General features: G+C 35.7%; 2 protein-coding genes and 1 pseudogene across 3 annotated transcripts; 2 read left to right on the plus strand and 1 right to left on the minus strand.

The window, feature by feature from the left end:
- Nucleotides 1–4,284: 4,284 nt before the first annotated feature.
- LOC106344697 lies at nt 4,285–10,447 on the plus strand (annotated as a pseudogene).
- Nucleotides 10,448–12,018: 1,571 nt separating this feature from the next.
- Nucleotides 12,019–14,392, plus strand: LOC106343829 (WD repeat-containing protein 74-like). 2 transcript variants are annotated; one of them, XM_013783156.1, is made up of 12 exons: nt 12,019–12,185; nt 12,269–12,384; nt 12,484–12,513; nt 12,599–12,714; nt 12,796–12,975; nt 13,039–13,102; nt 13,169–13,276; nt 13,364–13,517; nt 13,611–13,700; nt 13,787–13,842; nt 13,925–13,982; nt 14,061–14,392. In XM_013783156.1, exons 1-12 carry the CDS (start codon nt 12,104–12,106, stop codon nt 14,300–14,302), a joined length of 1,296 nt encoding a protein of 431 aa, XP_013638610.1. In that variant the 5' UTR covers nt 12,019–12,103; the 3' UTR covers nt 14,303–14,392. The 2 variants fall into 2 exon arrangements, with proteins under 2 accessions (XP_013638610.1, XP_013638609.1); XM_013783155.1 differs by having other exon boundaries at nt 12,033–12,185; nt 12,269–12,399.
- Nucleotides 14,373–16,789, minus strand: LOC106343830 (ER lumen protein-retaining receptor A-like). The gene is made up of 6 exons (XM_013783157.1): nt 16,522–16,789; nt 16,038–16,303; nt 15,282–15,397; nt 14,832–14,905; nt 14,691–14,754; nt 14,373–14,606 (listed from the first exon to the last, which is right to left on the minus strand). Exons 1-6 carry the CDS (start codon nt 16,610–16,612, stop codon nt 14,570–14,572), a joined length of 648 nt encoding a protein of 215 aa, XP_013638611.1. The 5' UTR covers nt 16,613–16,789; the 3' UTR covers nt 14,373–14,569.
- Between the last annotated feature and the right edge of the window lie 2,221 nt (nt 16,790–19,010).

Genomic DNA, 19,010 nt, shown 5'->3' on the forward strand with positions numbered 1-19,010 from the left:
AATTTGACTAGATCTGGTCAAAGCACGGAAAATGGAGATGACTAGTCAATTTGACTAGATCTGGTCAAAGCACGTAAACTGGAGAAGACTAGTCAAGAAGACTGTTCGGCTCCTGTCCAGATTCATCCGAGCTGGCTGTGTCCAAGGCGGAAAGGATTAGGACATGGGCGGGACGATCAGCAAGGGCCGTGGGACGTTCTGATCGGACAAGTCGCGTTCCAACGTGGCCCAAGTATTCTGAGAGCTTAAGGATCCTTGCCTTAGAGAAATATCCAAAGGAAAAGTCCATGATCGGATCGAACAAAGCGGCGAGATCATCAGCACAGTCACTGGTGCATGCGGTACGAGCCAAACGGGCCAAAAGAGAGAAGCTATGGTCTGAATCGGAATTGGCTCATCCTAAGTTGATTCTGGCTTGACCTTCAGCCTTAGCTTGTGAAGTTGGACAGGAAAGGCAAGCTCCAGTACGGTCAGATCGGTCATCCGGCCATGGTTCCAGCCAAAGCTCCTTTCCGGACGTATACGGGACGGTCCAGTACACTACACGGTCAGTCTGTCCGGTACGGTGAAAAACATGAACCTCGGTTGAAATGTTCAGAACGTCCTGAACTCCATGCTGAGCTGGTTCCATAGACTGATCCGTGGACTGCGGCACATCATTCCCTCCCTCTTCAAAATGATTTGTCCTCAAATCCATTGTACCTATATCAAAAGGAAAGAAATCAGATACAAAAGAATTAAAATTCCAGGAAAATTCAGTGAATGAAAAGATTGGACAGAAACTTCCTTAGAGTTTTCAAGTCGTTTTCATCAAGTAATTCCAAGTCCTTTGGCGTACATCATTGCTTGCTCTCTTTGTGAAATGATCATGCTTATCATGTTCAGTCAAAACAACTAGAGAAACCACATCAAATCTGATAAAGAAATAATCAAAGGGTTTCTCTATCCTTAAGACATCAAAAACATGATCCAAACTCTTAGGATAATCATCAAGCACGTGGGCAAGCATCAAGCAAGTAAACTGATCACCAAATTTTTTTTTATCAATTTTAAAATTAGGCCAAGCTGTCAAACGGTTAGGAAAAGAAAGAGACAATGTCAAATCTGAAAAATTCTCATCATGAACGAAATCAAATTGATTCTTTGGCCTAAGTAATTTTGGTTCATGCATTTTTCTACACCAAATCTCTTTCAAAGCACAACTTAAGTAAAACAATTTATGAAAAGGTTTAAGCAAAACGTTTTTCAACCAAGTAAAGATGTGTTTTCTTTTGGAAATTCTCGGATTCAAAACGTTTTCATGATGAGCAGAGACAATCAACCCATGATCCTTACAGTGCTTTTGGTTTTGACAGGAGGTTGACTGAGGAAACACCTTTGGTTCATAGAGGATCGGTTTTGGCTCAGGCCGCTTCTTTCTTGGGCCTGAATCTCCTTTAGAAGTCTGGTACTCGCGGATAGACGGGCTGGAGAATCTCCAGTTTGGAAAATTCATAACTCCTTCCTACGTGAACATTTTCAAGTGATTCCAAGCCTCAGTGAATCCTTTGTGAGTTGGCTTTCCAGAGAAATTGGATTCATGACAAAATACCTTCTGAATATTGAGATATCCGTTTTGGACTGAACCCCTGTCGCTGGCATCTCTAAGGTAGCCGGTTTGGACAACAAAGCTTCTCAAAATCTCAGGCTGTTGGGCACAATCAATGCTTTCATTTCTCAGAGGCTGAACCTGTCTTTCCTGGACACTCAAAACAGAAGCTAGAAGACCAGAATCAAATGTGCAAGACAGATACTTGTTCAAATAAAAAAAAAAAAATTCTTTTCCAAGAACAAGTAACACACATTTCATCATTTCACGATGCACATCAAAGTAGACATTACAGACCAGAATCTTATCAAGATATGCAATAATATTATTCATTTTCAAGACGTGCATATCCTTCTCAACATCTGAACACAAAAGAGTAAGTTCAGATTGAGAAACAACTATCAAAGACTCAAGATGTTTTTCAAAGAAAGTGTTGTAAACCACAATATCATCAAGGCTCAAAACAACACAATTATCACGAAATGATCTCAGAAGATTCCAAGTTCTATCAGTTTCAGAATACACAAGATCAGGCTGCAAAACAGAATAACCAAAATCAAGATCACAAAAATCATTTTCAGTTCTAAGTGATTTATTTTCCAGCAACTGATTAATCAAGAAACCGTCCAAGGCAAGAGAAGATACAAACAAATCATCAGTGATCAGTACATTTTAGAAGAACTCAGATCAAAACCATTTTCTTTGAAAACAAACGAATCAAAAGAGTTTCTAGCACAAAAATCAGTTTGTTTCAAATCAAACTCAAGAGATTTTTCAAAATGATCAAAGCCTTTGCTATGCTTTAAGAACTGATCAAAGCTCGAGATTATTCTAGAATTGATGCCATTGTCTTTTTGAAAACGTGGTTGATCAAGAAGTTCATCAGGTTCAAAGATTTTAAAAGAATTAATCATGCTTTCAAAAACAGATTTTGAAACACAAAAATCTTTCACCTTTTCAAGACCAAAAATGAATCACACCAAGAGAACTGATCTTAACAAACATATCAGGCTGAGAATGAAGCAAATCAGATTGCTTACAGTGCTCTTGAAGATCAGGAGACAAAGGAGCATGAGTTGTGCCGGGATCAAAGCATAGATGGCTCTCCATGACGATGGAGGTGATGCTTGTTGCTTCTTCATCAAAGACTGGGCCAGGTTCGTCCTCCTTATCAAAGATTGGACCTAGATCCTCATCCAAGGGTTTTCTAGTGTCAAGATGTGGTCCTTGATGTGGATAGTATAGTGGCTCTTCCTCAAAAACCTGTGGAGACAAAACAAGACTACTCAGATGCTTCGGTTGCAAACGGTTAGTTCTACAATAGTCTGTTCATTATCAAGTATAAGTTCAGATTCAAGACAAGGAAGATCACAACTTTCTTCACAAGACATCAGATTTTCAATCAGCTCTTCTTCATATTCATCAAAAATAGGTAAAGAATCTGAAAAAAAATTAATTACCTTTGGCTTTCTTGCTGATGAACAAGGATGGCTCAGCTACAGGTGCACGTATGGATGTGCTCTTCATGTGGATCTTACTGACGACCTTGAGGGCTTTCATCATTCCCTTCTCAAAATTCTCACATATCTCTTTTACATCAAACTGAAGGAATCGCCTCTTTGGATCAGCTTCACCTTGGGACGACCTGAAAGGTTCATTGCACCTCCTATTTGGCCTATCCTGCACACTAACAAACTCATCAAAATTATTCAAAAAATATTTAAATGAAGATTGAGAGATAGTTTGTTGTGGGGATTTCTCCTTGCTATTTTTCCTTGGAAGACCAAACATCATAACCTGAAAATCTCACCACAAAAGTTAGGAAATAAAACCTCCCACTCTCAAGTGTTTAATCTCACCCACTCAAGGGTTTCTCTCAGATTTAGGTGATCACACATAAGTTTTTACTCAATGTTCTAAGAGAACAAATCAAAGAATCCCAATGGACAAATCCAAGCAAACAAGAAAATTTTCTCAAGATAGAAAGATAAGAGATTTTTGATTTTTGAAATCCATTTTAACCACCTCAAAGGCTAGATTTCTCCTCATTCAGCAGGCATTCTCTTCCACCACCAATCCCGAAATGAAATTTTCGATTTCTTTTTTTTTTGTTTTTTTTTCTTATAGATCTTTCTTCTTTTTTTTTTGATATGGTGGATGGTAATGAGGGGCTCAGATTTAAGAAAGGTAGAAGAAGAAGTGTTTATAAGAAAATGGAAGATGAGAAAGATGAATGAAATAGACAATACCGGAAGAGTTGCTCTGATACCACTTTGATACGTCCTAGATTCGGACAAGGATCACTCAACTAGATTTTGGATATGAACTCGCCAAAGTAGGGAGATCTGATGGTTTGATAGGCGACACACAAGGTTGCGGAAAGGCCTTAGCTTCGATTGTGGTTTGGAATGTGACGTCAAGACCAACAAGGGAAGATATGTTTACTTGGAGAATCACTCGACAAAAAACAAGAACTAGACTGAGCAAGAAACAAGACAAGTTATAAACAAAGAACAAAGAGTTTCAACTCAAAAAAGGGGAAAACTATCTGTTATTTCAAGTGAAAGGGACTACATACTTATACTACTTTGTAGTCAAAAGAAATAAAGAAGAATGTGTGAAATCAAGACATAGAAAATACAACATTGACAAGATCAGGTCAAAGCACGGAAAATGGAGAAGACTAGTCAAGATGTATGTTCGGCTCCTGTCTAGATTCATCTGAGCTGGCTGTGTCCAAGGCGGAAAGGATCAGCACATGGGCGGGACGATCAGCAAGGGCCGCGGGACGTTCTGATCGGACAAGTCGCGTTCCAACGGGGCCTAAGTCTTCTGAGAGCTTAAGGATCCTTGCCTTACAGAAATATCCAAAGGAAAAGTTCATGATCGGATCGAACAAGGCGGTGAGATCATCAGCACAGTCGCTGGTGCATGCGGTACGAGCCAAACGAGCCAAAAGAGAGAAGCTATGGTCTGAATCGGAATTGGTTCGTCCTAAGTTGATTCTGGCTTGACCTTCAGCTTTAGCTTGTGAAGTTGGACAGGAAAGCAAGCTCCAGTACGGTCAGATCGGTCATCCGGCCATGGTTCCAGCCAAAGCTCCTTTCCGGACGTATGCGGGACGGTCCAGTACACTACATAGTCAGTCTGTCCGGTACGGTAAAAAACATGAATCTCGGTTGAAATGTTCAGAACGTCCTGAACTCCATGTTGAGCTTGTTCCATGTACTGATCCGTGGATTGCGACACATCACTAGCCATAACCAAATTCACGGTGGCGAGACATTGGTGACAAGCGCTGTTTGACGGTTTTTGAGGATGGTATATGAGACGAAAATCAGTAGAAGCGGGAATAGATGAGGTGCTCGCGGCGGATAATATATTGTTTAGAATAAGAAAAACACAGAGGTACTGATAAAAAAAGGAGAAGAGAAAGCTATTTCTGAAAATATAAAAAAAGTAAAATACATAATAAAATTGTAAAGGATCACGAAAGAGAGGATAAGAAATCTAATCTAGGACTACGTGGGATACTAGAGGGGACAGGGGTGTTTTCGGTTTAATTACGATTGCACAGTTTAGGGTAGTTTGCAAATTTTAACCTTTTTTGGTGTATATGCTAGCCATAAGGATAAATTAGTGGGTGGGTCCAACAAATGTTAAAAATTCGCGAAGCCTAGTAATCTAAGTTATCATGATATGTGTCTTGTATGTTTGATAAACTGAAATATTGTTCACAATGCCATTACAAGAAAAGTTTAAGTGACCCTCCTCATAAAGGAAATCTAGCGCTTTGAATTACGGATTCCCCCCCCAAGAAGCCCTCCTCATTGTTAATTTTTTTGTTAAATCTTTCTCGTTCCAGTGACCTGCAGATTTAAAGTGTCCTTTTCTTTTAATCTTTACTAGATTTGGATCCACGCAACCGTGCAGATATTAATTTTCATGTTTATATTATTTTATATAATTAGAATATATTTTTTAAGTTACTTATATATTTAAATGTTTATATATAATTATTTTAAATATAACAATTTGATAGTTTTTATGTTGTAAGTTAATTGATTATTTCAAATCATCACATATATTTGACATTTTTTAGTATATATATTTTAAAATTATTTTTTATTCAATTATTATGATCCTGATCCGTAATTCAAAGCGCTAGATTTCCTTTATCAATATTTTTTATGTTTATTCATTTTAGATAATAAATATATATATATATATATAAGTTTATGATAAGTTAATTTTATATATGAATTATCTAATTTACTAGTATTAACCCGTTCTACCAACATATTATATTTCTAGCATAAATTTTTAATGTTTGTGAAAATAAAATATATTAATTTATCAGTTTAAAATAATTTTATCATATTTAGTTAAATACAATGTTTTATTTTAAAATGATAGATATAACTATAAAATAGTAAAATTAGTTAAATATAATGTTTATAAAAGATAACAGAGTATATATATTAATGTATAATAACATTAATTTCATTACTAATTACAAAATTAGTGAAAATATTTATATACAATTTTTGATAATTAAGATATTGTTATAATGTTTTTCAACACATTTTTAAAAAAAAAATTGAATATATATATTTACATTTTAAATTAAAAGATATTAAATTATATTATGATTTAAGTAGCTAAAAGATTATATATTAGCATTAAGGAAATACATTTAATAAAAAAATTAAATGATGATCTAAATAAAAATATCACACATGAATAAAAGTGAGTTTGTTAACCAATCCAGGTTTTTAGGAGTCGATATTATATTAGGAATGATATATTAGTAATTCATATTATTAGTAATAAATGAATAATAACTGATTTATAGTCAGGGTCCATTTTAAAAATAATCGCACATGAATCAAGGTTGTGACTTATGTTTTAATATATAAGATTTTTTATTGTTGTCATTTTAATTATTTTTAGATACATATATATAATTAACATCATCATTTATAGATAATATCGTGCCTTTATTTTCTGTGTGAAAAAAAATAGTGGGCTTAATCAATATGTCTCATTGAATACTCATGGCCGAGTTCTCTTTAAAGACCCTACTCATTACTCAATATGTGACACGATTTCCATAATATGTTGGAGTTTCTGTTTTGCATAGTGCATTTCAAATTATAACAATTTTTGAAACTAAAAAAAAAAAGATAAAGATGCTCTCTATATGTCCCTTTTTCGAGCTGTCAAGTGATTTTAGTTCTATTTACAAAGCTTCAGGTTGGTCAAAATATCTATAAATTGTTATTGGATTCTTATCCTATTTTGTTTATAAAATTAGCATCTGGCATTTTCATCTATAACTATCATTTGATCAAACCTAGAAAATAGATTTCATCGTTTGACCAAACCCAGATTTTCGTTGCATTACATTGATCAAATTAGGAATTTTTTTTCCTTTCAGATAGTTATGATCTTTTCATTGCTCATAATAATAAATATAAAATATTGTTTTCGTTGTGATAATTTTTTTTTCTTGACCGTACATACAAAGAGGAGATCTAAAAAAATAATATATGAATGACTTATATTTTCTTCAATAACTTTTGTGATTTCATTTAATTTTATAAAAAAATTTTTAGCTTTAAAACTTTGGAATTACAATTCAATTTAGAATCCTTAAATTTAATTGTAACTCTGTTATAGTAATCAAATCATATTATGTTGAATTTATAAATACATTAACAGAGATTTAAAATATCTAAATAAATCATATATATTAGATTGTAAAATGAATCAAAATATTTAAAATCTACCCTATTTGAAATCTAACAGAGTTGATTTCAACTTACATAACCAATAACACCTCTTAAATATTAATATGCAATATCCGTGAGAAACAAAGCAAATCTAATATTTTTTAGGAACAAATATCTGATATGTTATATACATATATTTAGTTATTAAAGTTTGAAAAGTAAATATCTTCTTATTTTTGTAACAAAATATTACTATTTGATATTATCTTTTATTTTTATTTATTTAGAAAAATATTTATTTTTACGGATTGAATCGAATATCCGTTTAAGATATAAAAAAATTTCGGATATCCAGACACCAAATATCTTAGTTGCTACGGATGGAATCGAGTCAGATAATAATTGGACGAAACATATCACATATATCTCAAAAAACTCGGATATTCAATTTGTGTCAATCCCTTGCATTAGGAGAGGATAATCTACTAATATATTTTATATGAAAAGAAATCAATGTATTTCTTTGTTTGAAATGTAAATTTAATCACAACTTACAAGTGGTGGTAGAAGTTGAAAGCTGAAAAATGCTTGAAAAGAGAACGAGAGCATGAATACAAAACAGAAATCAAAAGCACAGGGAAGCCGATGTAAGAACAATAAAAATGGTCAGTAGCGAAATAATCAAACTCGAGACGCAGACTTTTTAGAAAGGTAGTATCATCGGTTGACTCCGTCAAAAGAATCAACCAAAATTGATTTACACAACAAACGCAAGTGGGTTGAATTTAAGTCGATTGTTTTATCCAAATTGTCTAGGATTAAACTACTAATTAGTCTCATCCACTAACAATGTTATTATCGATAAGAGTTTTTTTTTTTTTTTGTAAAATCAAGTCGTCGTCACTTGGCCATAGTCGGCCACATGTGCCATTTTAATTGGTTTGATGACATGTAATTATCTTCTTGTTTAAAATAGCTTCGAGCAAAAAATTCTTGGAACACGTTTCTTCTTCTTCGCAGCGGTTACTCTCAAGCTCGCAGAGGTAAAGCTTCTTCGATGTCCCTAAAATACAGAGATTGATAATCCCAAATCGTCTCCGGTATTCTTGATAATTTAGCTAGATTAGTCCTGATCTAGTTACAAAGATTCATCCATGATTTTTCAAGTTTTCGCAATATAGATCTGAGATTTTCGTAAAACCTTTTGATAGATCTGATTTACGGGATGAGATCGAATGTAATTCTTGTTACAAGTAGCTATATCGTTCTTGCTGGTTGATTTGGCATGTGTGGTGCTAACTTGAGAAGGCACAGACTGTTTGCAGATAAGCTATAATGGGAGGAGGATTTAGAGTATTGCATCTGGTGAGGCCATTCTTGCCTTTTCTCCCAGAGGTGCAGAGTGCTGACAGGAAGATTCCATTCAGGGAGAAAGTCATCTACACAGTCATCTCCCTCTTCATCTTCCTCGTCTGCAGCTCTCTTGTAAGTATACAGTATTTGTGATGATTTGAGCTATTGAGTGATTCAAGAATTGTTGTCTCATGTGTTGTGTGTTTCTTGTAGGAATGGTGCTCAGAAGCTTCTTGGGATTTTGATTGCCATTGGTGAAGCTGTTGCTTATGTTCTTTCTGGAATGTACGGTCCTGTTGGTCAGCTTGGTGTTGGAAACTCTATTCTCATCATCCTCCAGCTTTTCTTTGCTGGGATCATCGTTATCTGCCTCGACGAGCTTCTTCAAAAGGGTTATGGGCTTGGCTCTGGGATCTCTCTTTTCATTGCAACCAATATCTGGTATGTTAAAAAGCTTTAGTCTTTTATGCGAGAGATTGTTTTTAGATGCATAAAGTTTTCAACTTTTGTTGTGGTGACGCAGTGAAAGCATTATCTGGAAATCATTTAGTCCTACAACAATCAACACTGGTCGTGGAGCTGAGTTCGAAGGCGCTGTGATAGTGTGATCGCCTTGTTCCATATGCTGATAACCAAATCCAATAAGGTTGCTGCGCTCAGACAAGCTTTCTACAGACAAAACCTTCCCAATGTTACCAACTTGCTTGCAACGGTCTTGATCTTCCTGATCGTTATCTATTTCCAAGGGTTTCGTGTTGTGTTGCCTGTGAGATCAAAGAGTGCCCGTGGCCAACATGGCTCTTACCCGATCAAGCTGTTCTACACCTCCAACATGCCAATCATTCTCCAATCTGCTCTCGTCTCAAACCTCTACTTCATCTCTCAGGTACTTCCTTTTGTTTCCGCATAAAGGATTTTAGGAAAGAACCTTTATCTAATACAATTTGCATATCCGCCTTGTCAACAGCTACTCTACAGGAAGTTCAGTGGAAATTTCTTTGTAAACCTATTAGGGCAGTGGAAAGAATCAGAGTACAGTGGGCAATCTATACCAGTTAGTGGTCTTGCTTACTTGATCACAGCTCCAGCAAAGTAAATGTTCAATTACTAATGTCCCCATCAACACAATGATAACTCAGTTTTCAGTTCTCTGAATATATGTTTTCTATGGTTACAGCTTCGCCGAGATGGCAGCTCATCCGTTCCATGCTCTGTTCTATATCGTCTTCATGCTCACCGCTTGTGCCCTATTCTCAAAGACTTGGATTGAAGTCTCCGGGTCTTCTGCTAGAGACGTAGCCAAGCAGCTCAAGGTATTGTTGAAACCCGATTCCATTGACAAAAAGTTTTTTAACACTGTCCAGGTCTGGGAACTCACTTGATTGGAATATAAAAAAATGATTAGGAACAACAAATGGGTGATGCTGGGACACAAAGAGTCTAACTTGCAGAAGGAGCTGAACCGTATATCCCAACGGCAGCTGCTTTTGGACACTCACTGTTTTGGCAGATTTCATGGGAGCCATTGGGTCAGGGACTGGAATCTTACTAGCTGTGACACGATTATATATCAGTACTTCGAAACTTTTGAGAAGGAAAAAGCGAGTGAGCTTGGCTTCTTTGGCTTCTGAATGAATCGAGTCTTGTAAAAGATTAAATTTTGTTGAGACTAGTGAGAAACTCTTATGTGTCCACTGTAAGGTTCAATAGACGATCAAACTGGTATATACTTTTTGATTAACCAACAGATTTACCTCCGTTAGTACGTTAAGTTCTGTGTTATTATTTTCCTACAATATTTACACACTGGTACCCTTTTAACATGTTTGACAAAGAACAGAGAGATCTTAACATGTAACCTTTTGAAAGGAAAAGAAAATCATTAAGTAGTTCTATTCCTACCTTGACATATGAAGCATATTATTTTTGACTCAGTTCATGTTCTATGCCAACCTTGACAGTCTTTCCATATGGTGGTGGCACAGACTCAGTATTCCTTCATGGCTTTGCGACATCGAATCGAATACTATATTTATTTGGCGATCCTGACTTTGAGATTTAGTATCGAATGCCACCTCAAGCTAGGGCAACTTCCTCACACCTCAATTGACATAGGCTTAATAGTCTTATATGTCAATAAATTATGATCCATATCAGCAACACAAAATAAAGTGAACACTTTTAAATCCAAAACAATAATGTTCATGAAATGTGATGAGATTTTGAGAGAAAAAATTGTCAAGAGTGCTGCTTTTGTTCTTTCAAAACAATTAATTAAATAGGAAATTCTCTTAAGAACATTTTGGTGGGATATGAAAATTTCCCAAAGCCGGCACAAATATTAGAGAAATTCTTGGGTTCACCTCTAGATTCACCAACCAATAGTGTTTGAGTATTTGATATTTGATATCTTTTAAAAAATGAAACAAAATTGAATTTACGAATAAGATTATATTATTTAAATAAAACAATAAAAATACATAAAAATAGTTACAAAAAATAAATAAATAAATATTGATAAACTTTTAGCAAAATACTAAATCCTATACCCTAAATCCTAAACTTCAAACTCTAAATTCTAAACCAAAAATCTTGGATAAACCGTAAACCATTAGAAAATTTTAAACCCTAAATCATACATCAAAAACTAAATCTTAATAACACTAAACCCTAAACCCTTGGATAAATCCTGGACCCTTGGATAAATCATAAACTCTAAATAAAAAATATTTAAAATTAAACCCTATAGTTTATGATTTATCCAAGGGTTTAGAGTTTACCCAAGGGTTTAGGGTTTACCCAAGGGTTTAGGATTTAGTGATTAGGATTTAGGGTTTAGTGTTAGTAAAATTTAGTTTTTAATGTATGATTTAGGGTTTAAGATTTTCCAACGGTTTAGAGTTTATCCAAAGTTTAAAGTTTGATGTTTAGGGTTTAGGGTTTAAGATTTAGGGTATAGGGTTTAGTATTTTGCTGAAGATTTAACAATATTAATTAATTTATTTTTTGTAACTATTTTTATGTATTTTTATTATTTTATTTTAAAAATATAATATAATTTGGATATTCAATTTTATTTTATTTTTTAAAAGATATCAAATATCAAATACTCAAACACTATTGGTTGGAGGTTCACCCCTAAGAATTTCTCCAAATATTATATATCTCAAGACTCCGGTAATGCTTGCCTAATATTTTGGTAGTGAAACCTTCTAGACGAATGAGAGAGACCTAAGCATTGGCCCCAAGAATCTAAGTACAGTATTGTCGCGGTTTAGCTAACCCAAAAAAAAAACCGACTCCGGTAGGAAGATAAACTTGGTAGTTGTTTAATTCAGTGTAGAAGAGTCGAATCGTAGGGTTTTAGAAAAAAAGGTTTACTCTTCTCCATCGTCGCGCATCTGCAACTCGGAGTAAACTTACAGAAATGCCTCGAGTCATCTCCAACGAGACCCTCGGCTGCCCTCCGATCCGTACTTTAACCTTTGATTCTCTCGGCTTAATCAAAGGTCCCCACTTTCCCTCCCTCCTTTTCTCTCAGGCTGAGGAACTATATACTGAAGCTATTTTTTTTTTCAATGCGATGTTGCAGTGACTGAAGCTCGAGGTAAAGAGAGAGGCACCCCGACTGTAGTCAACACATGGGGGGAGATGAATGCTTCCAGATGCGTTCTTGCCGCTTCCATGGATGACCGTCTAAACAACCCGGTAAAACAAAAAAAGGTTTCATCCTTTTAATGCTTATGATGAGCTCTGCTTGAAGCTTAGTTGAAAAGCTCATCACTTTTTGTATTCTTTTAATTGCAGCTTTTGGCTGTGGCGAGAAAAGATGGCAACGTATGTGTTAATCCTTACTCTTAAGCTATCTGTAATTTGTAACTTTTCTCCGTAGCCGAGCTAACTAGCTATGTCCGTTTTATAGGTTGAGGTTCTTAATCCTTGTAATGGTGATCTTCACTTTGCATACTCTGTGTTTGGTGATAACGAAATCTCCGGCCTGCACTTATTCAGAAAGCAAAAAGAAGATCAAACTGAAAAGTATGTAACAGTTTCTTCAACCTATCACCAGTTAATTTTGTGCTGTGATTGACGTTTCTCAACAAAACTTGGTGTTATTAGGTCTTGCACATTGCTTACATGCACGAGAAAGGGAGATGTGAGCCTCAGAACAGTTCAGTTTCCTGATGCACGTGCTGATTCTTCAGATGACGCTGCTCCCAAAACTTGGAAAGCATGTGGTTCTGGTGAACTATTGGTTGGTAAAGTGGACGGGACTGAGAACTTCGGCTTGTTCGGAGGGTTAGTAGCTAAAAACTTTGTTCGTTATATCTAGGTTTGGTTTGAAACAAGTGTTTAATGCAGGAAACGTGTTGAAGTCAATATATGGGATCTTGAACAATGTACTAAGATCTGGAGCGCAAAATCTGTGAGTTTCTTCTCAACCAAAGCCTTCAGTTAATGTCTCTTTCTAACCAATCTCTGCTTGGTGCAGCCTCCCAAAGACAATCTCGGGATCTTCACGCCAACCTGGTTCACTTGTGCTGCATTCATGAGCAACGAAGATCACCGTAAATTTGTCACTGGAACCAAGTCTCACCAGGTTAATACAATCAATGAAGTTTCTTTTCTTACTGCCACCAGATTTTTATCGCTGTGTCCAGGTTACTCACTATTTTTCTTGAGACAGGTTCGTCTTTATGATGTTTCTGCTCAACGTAGACCGGTCATGTCCTTTGATTTCCATGAGACTGCTATTACAGCAATCACCGAAGACCCAGACGGTCATACTGTCTATGTCGGGAATGCTTCTGCTGACCTCGCTGCCTTTGATATACGAACAGGTTGGTTGATTGATTCTCTCTACAAACGTACCATCGTAAAACAATGTTGCTGTATCGAAAAGGTAATTAATCAGTCAATAATCTCTGTTGCAGGAAAGCTGTTGGGAAGCTTTTTAGGAAAGTGTTCTGGAAGCATAAGATCAGTTGTTAGACATCCACATCATCAAGTGATAGCTTCTTGCGGTAAGATGCTTTCTGTTGCGCACAACTTCAAAATCCATATGCGTTTCAGCAATCTCATGTGTGTTTTGTTTTACTGGCTTGTTCAGGGCTAGACCGATATCTACGGGTTTATGACGTGAAGACACGTCAACTCATCTCTGCGGTACGCTCTTTGACATGGAAGGTGTGATGTGTTTTGGGTTAATCAGAAATCATGTTTCACTCATCACACTGTTTTGTTCCAGGTTTTCTTGAAGCAGCATCTTACAGGTCTCGTCTTTGACTCAGGCTTTAGTGGAGAAGGTTAGTTCTTCTTTTGGCCGTTGACGTTATCACATACGTTAGTATGTTTGTTGATTTGATTCTTTATGGTCGAGGCAGAGATAGCCGTCGCAAACACGGTGGTTGAGGCTGAAACAGAAGAGACCATGGAGCAGGAAGGTCAAGAAGAAGAGAATGGTGATGAAACAGAGGAGGCTCCTGTGAAGAGAAAGAAGTCAAAGAAAGAGAAACGTAGTAGAGAAAAAGTCTCTGAGGGTGAAGAGATAGACAAGCTAAGAAGCAAGAAGACTAGTTTTCTAAGTTTTTTTCCAAAAACATTGCTTTTGTACTTGCTTTTCTAATCTGAGCTATAGTTTTGAACAACACTTCAACGAAGAGTTTTGATTCAACCTCCACGTGTAATTCATACTCTGAAAAGTTAACAATGTCCATTAAGAAGGTAAAGCACTTCTTAAACAACAATGCTGCATCATTCTCCCTGTTAGATTGTAACAACTAACAATAGGGAGAAACCAAATACCAACCCTGTCTATTTTCGTTTTTTCAAGTGTCACTGTCTATGTAATTTCCTGAACTTTGACACTCTTACAAAATTTGTCCGGTTCTGCTCAAGCCGGAAGCTTCAGTTTAGTATTGGTTTTCCAGCTAGAATGAAACAGAAAGGGATACGAAGTCAGTCAGTCGCTATAAAAGATTTGGAGAGATTTCAGACTGGTGAGGTTTATTTACCTCAAGTAGTAGTAGTAGAAGAAATCCGCATAGAGAGCAGTTTGGACAAGACCGGACACACAAGCTGGAAAATTGCAAATATGTCAACAACCAAATAGTGTAGAATGTAATTTGGTGCTTCTTTGTTGAAACATTGTTTACCGATCCATCTAGTGAAATGATCTTCTGTGAAATATCGATAGATCCAGTTGATGATATATAATCCACGATACGCCCTGCAGGTTAAGTTATTTCCCACTCAGACTCCCGTACAAACAAAATGCATAACAAAAGTAATCCTGTCTGATCTCTTTCATATATATATATAAAAACAGCATAACCTCAAACTTATAAGGAAAACGGTTGTATAGACTTTTGAGATACAGGTACTGATTTTAAGAGTCTTTGTGTTTCTCATTGATCAATTTAACAAGTGACAGACACGGTATGTCAAGAAGAAAGAGAACAATTCTAAACAAACCCAACATATCATATTACAATAACATCATTGCAGGACCAGGTAATAGTCATATGCTATATCAACAGTCAGTTCCAAAATGTGAAGCCAGTAGATCAAGCAAGCAAAAACATATATCTGGAAAGAATACGTACCCAAGAAAGAGAACATATTGTCCAGTCAAATTGTCCACATTCCCACTTCTCTGTAGCATAACCAACTGGGGAAGGATAGCAACTGCCTCCAAGTATATTGAAAAGGCCCAGAACACCTACAATGATTCCAAATTCAAATGATGAGCATATTGCACTACGATTCTCACTATCAATACACACAGGGCACATTGTTGCAATACTACTTCAAAATATAGCTCGGAGTGAAGGCAGTTGCAAAGATAAAAGTTTTACGAGGGCACATTCGCTAAATGTTTTTGGTGATTTGAATAAAGAGTTACTATAGTTGAATCTGACAAGATAATCAAAGAACATTTTGACAAGAAAAGTAACATCGAGATGCTGGTCACATAAAGCCATGTCCACCTTCTGGAAGTAAATTTTATCATACTAACACATGTAGTACAAATTTTTAAACAAGCTTTAGCAGCAAAGTTTCAAATAAGACTATAAAATACAGAGTCCAAATCAGTTCAGAAAGGAGTTCTGATCAATTCTTTCTACCAACAGCCAAGAACATTAAATGATATAACATATCCATCATAATCACCAAAGCACTTGGTGTTTAAGAAATGGTTAAGCAGTATGACGATCACCATATCTAAGTGTGAACGAATGAACCATAAAGAAGTAAACCTTTCGGTGCCAATTACCACCTAAACTATGGTTGAGGTATTCGCTTTTGCACGTCTCTACAAACTATAAGTACAAAAGCATGAGAAGCTCAGGTGAGAATACCTCTTGGAATGTGAATATCTCATGCAGGAGAAGCGCCAACACAAAACATGCTAACACAACGTACTGATGACGAAATGTATCAAGGTCCTTATCGTACGACTTCCGGACAAGTGGATGCCTACGCATACACCAAACGATAGCCAGCGAGCTAGCAATGAAGACAACCTTCATCACGCTGTTGTAGAGAGACACGTAATCCGTGAACAGATCCAAGTACCGAGTCAAGAACACAAGCGCATATAGCTCCTGCGTCTTCAGAGAGATTCCTACCCAATCCAAAATTCAAATTCATATGAGCATTTCCACTCCGTAAATCATCATTTCGCATTCTTCCATCAAACCTAATCTAAAATGAGATAAATCGATCATTCATTCATACGAGCTCGAATAGGATTGATATAAGATTTGCATTGTAAACGATAACTAACAGGTCAAAGCAATGCGAGATTGTCTTCGAAAGCATACACAAGGGAAGAGAACTCACCGGCGCAGGATTTCGTCGCGTAGATTTTGAGGAGAAGGATTAAGATACTCATCAAGTGAGTCATATCGCCGGCGAATCTAAAGATATTCATCGTTGACCAGAAGACGAAGGAGACGGACTCGACGACGATAACAGTATTTTCCGGGAATCCAGAAACCCAGAGCGAGAAAGAGAGAGGTTGCACGTTTCAGGTTTTTCTGATGACGTGGCAATCCTTAACGTCTGCGCTCACTTACTAAACCTCCAAAACAGGTCCTTCTCGATTCGATTAATTGCTAATTGTTTCCTAAATTGGATAAATAATTACCAATAGCTTTTTTAAGTGGAAAGTTGGTGTTATCTGCTACGTCGCACCGTCTTAAAGTAGAATGCGCCAGCTTTTTATGGGTCTATATTGCATCAAATTACGCCATGTGTCCAACCAACAGTGATGTGGCAGCTACGTACGTACTCATGGTGTGGAGGTCTTAACATATTTTAGTTACTCGTGCTCCACGTGTTCTATATAATTTTAAAAAGCAGTTACAGATGTCTCGGTTAGTTAGATGGACCGGCTCGGCTAATAGCTGTTTATTAATGGATATGGGCCTTTCAGTTATTATTTATTAAGCCCTCATACAAGTATTTTCATAAAATAAATCATCAAACAGTTTTAGAAACAATTTTTATGGTGCATATTATTTTGAATAGTTGTATGTTTTCACACTAGTTCACACTAGCATTACAAACTATGACATAGATGATTTTATAACCGATTTTTTTTTTTTTTTTTTTTTTTTTTTTTTTTTTTTATGATAATTCATGTCTGACGACACCCTTTTAAATCGGGATAGTTTTACATGTACCATACTGAAACACTTATATAAGTCTTTTTGTGTAATGTGTACATTCCGCTTTTTTCCAAGACTCAAAAATCATATTTTTTACATCATTTGTTTTATTTTAATTTCTATTTAAGATTTTTTGCATACGATAGTACAAATATTTATATAATTTATCTTGATTATATAGAAGTAGCATTAAATAAAACTAGTTCAACCCATAAAAAAAATACAGTATTTGGTAATTGGTTATAAATTTCAAATGACAATAAATATCATCTAGAATAGAATAGTGAAAACATCGCTTATTTAGTTATTTTACGACATAAAATATTCTTTTAAACACCAAATAAATTAAAACAGAGGGAGTGATATAAAAACTTTAATGAAGCCTCAATAAAACCAAACCACTGAACCGAAAGGGTCCTATTGTTGTCTTTTAATGTGTTTTTTTTTCGTGGGAACAAGTTGTGTCAAGGGTTAATTAGCCAACTAATCTTAGTGAAATTGGAATATAGGTTTACCAAGTCGTTAAAAAATATGAGCGGTATATGTTTTTCACAAGTTACTTGTGATTTGCGTATACATATTAGGTAAAAACTATGTTTATTTTCCCCATATACTTGGTTTACGTGTACATAATAAGTAGACAACTATTTTTGTTTTTCCATATACTTGGTATACTTAGTTTTTTTTTTTGAAGCTCTTTTACTATTAAAATGTACTTGGTATACTTAGTTACTTGGTTCTATATGTGAAATTACGAACATTTTGTCCTACTTTTTCTGAATTTGGATTTTCTGTGCTATTCCGCTGAATCAAATCAGAATGGTATTCAGTGACTCACTTCGACGTTCAAAACTTCGTTTTTTCTGGGAAGAGTCAAACATGAATGACGTCGAACGTGATGACTCATGAACTATGGGACACGTAAAACTAAACATGTTTTTCTTTATCGTTAGTCAAATAAAACTAATACAGCAAGGCATGACTAATGCTTCTTCGGTAGATACCGTGGTCGGTCCGATTTTGCTCCTTTTATTATGATTTTCAAAATCAACTGTATCATTTTCGCATAATGATTTTTATTAGTAGAAACTGGGGATTAGCAAAATAATAAACGATGATAATGTAAATGCTTTTAGAATGGTTCATGACTTGATTACTGTGACACCCCGATTTACATAATAAAATGTTACGATAAATAAATAGCTCTGATACCAAAATGTGACACCCGTCACTTTCGAAATATAATAAATAGATTAAAGCGGAAATAAAATAATAATACAACTCAAATAATAATAATAATTTCCACCATAATATAAAAGTCAATACGATAGCATAACGCCAAAAGGCCCGATAACGATAACATCCGAAATATAAAATACGACATAAACCGAAAGTCTGAAATAGGAATAACATAAACGATAAAAGTCCAAAGGCCTAAAGACCCGATAAAGATAAAAGCGGTAAAAGCGATAGAAGCCCAAAAGCCCAATAGCACCGGTCCGATAATCACTCCTGCTCGTCGGTCTCACCTGAAAGGGGGAAAGAAGGAGGGGTGAGCAACAGGGGAGTTGCCCAGCGAGGTATGGGATGCTAAACCGCAAACCACAGACTGAGTTCATAGCACTACTAAAATGTAGGCCTAGCTCTAGCATGAAACAA

Source organism: Brassica oleracea, chromosome C5 (assembly GCF_000695525.1).
Source record: "Brassica oleracea var. oleracea cultivar TO1000 chromosome C5, BOL, whole genome shotgun sequence".
In the NCBI taxonomy this organism is placed as follows: Eukaryota; Viridiplantae; Streptophyta; class Magnoliopsida; order Brassicales; family Brassicaceae; genus Brassica; species Brassica oleracea.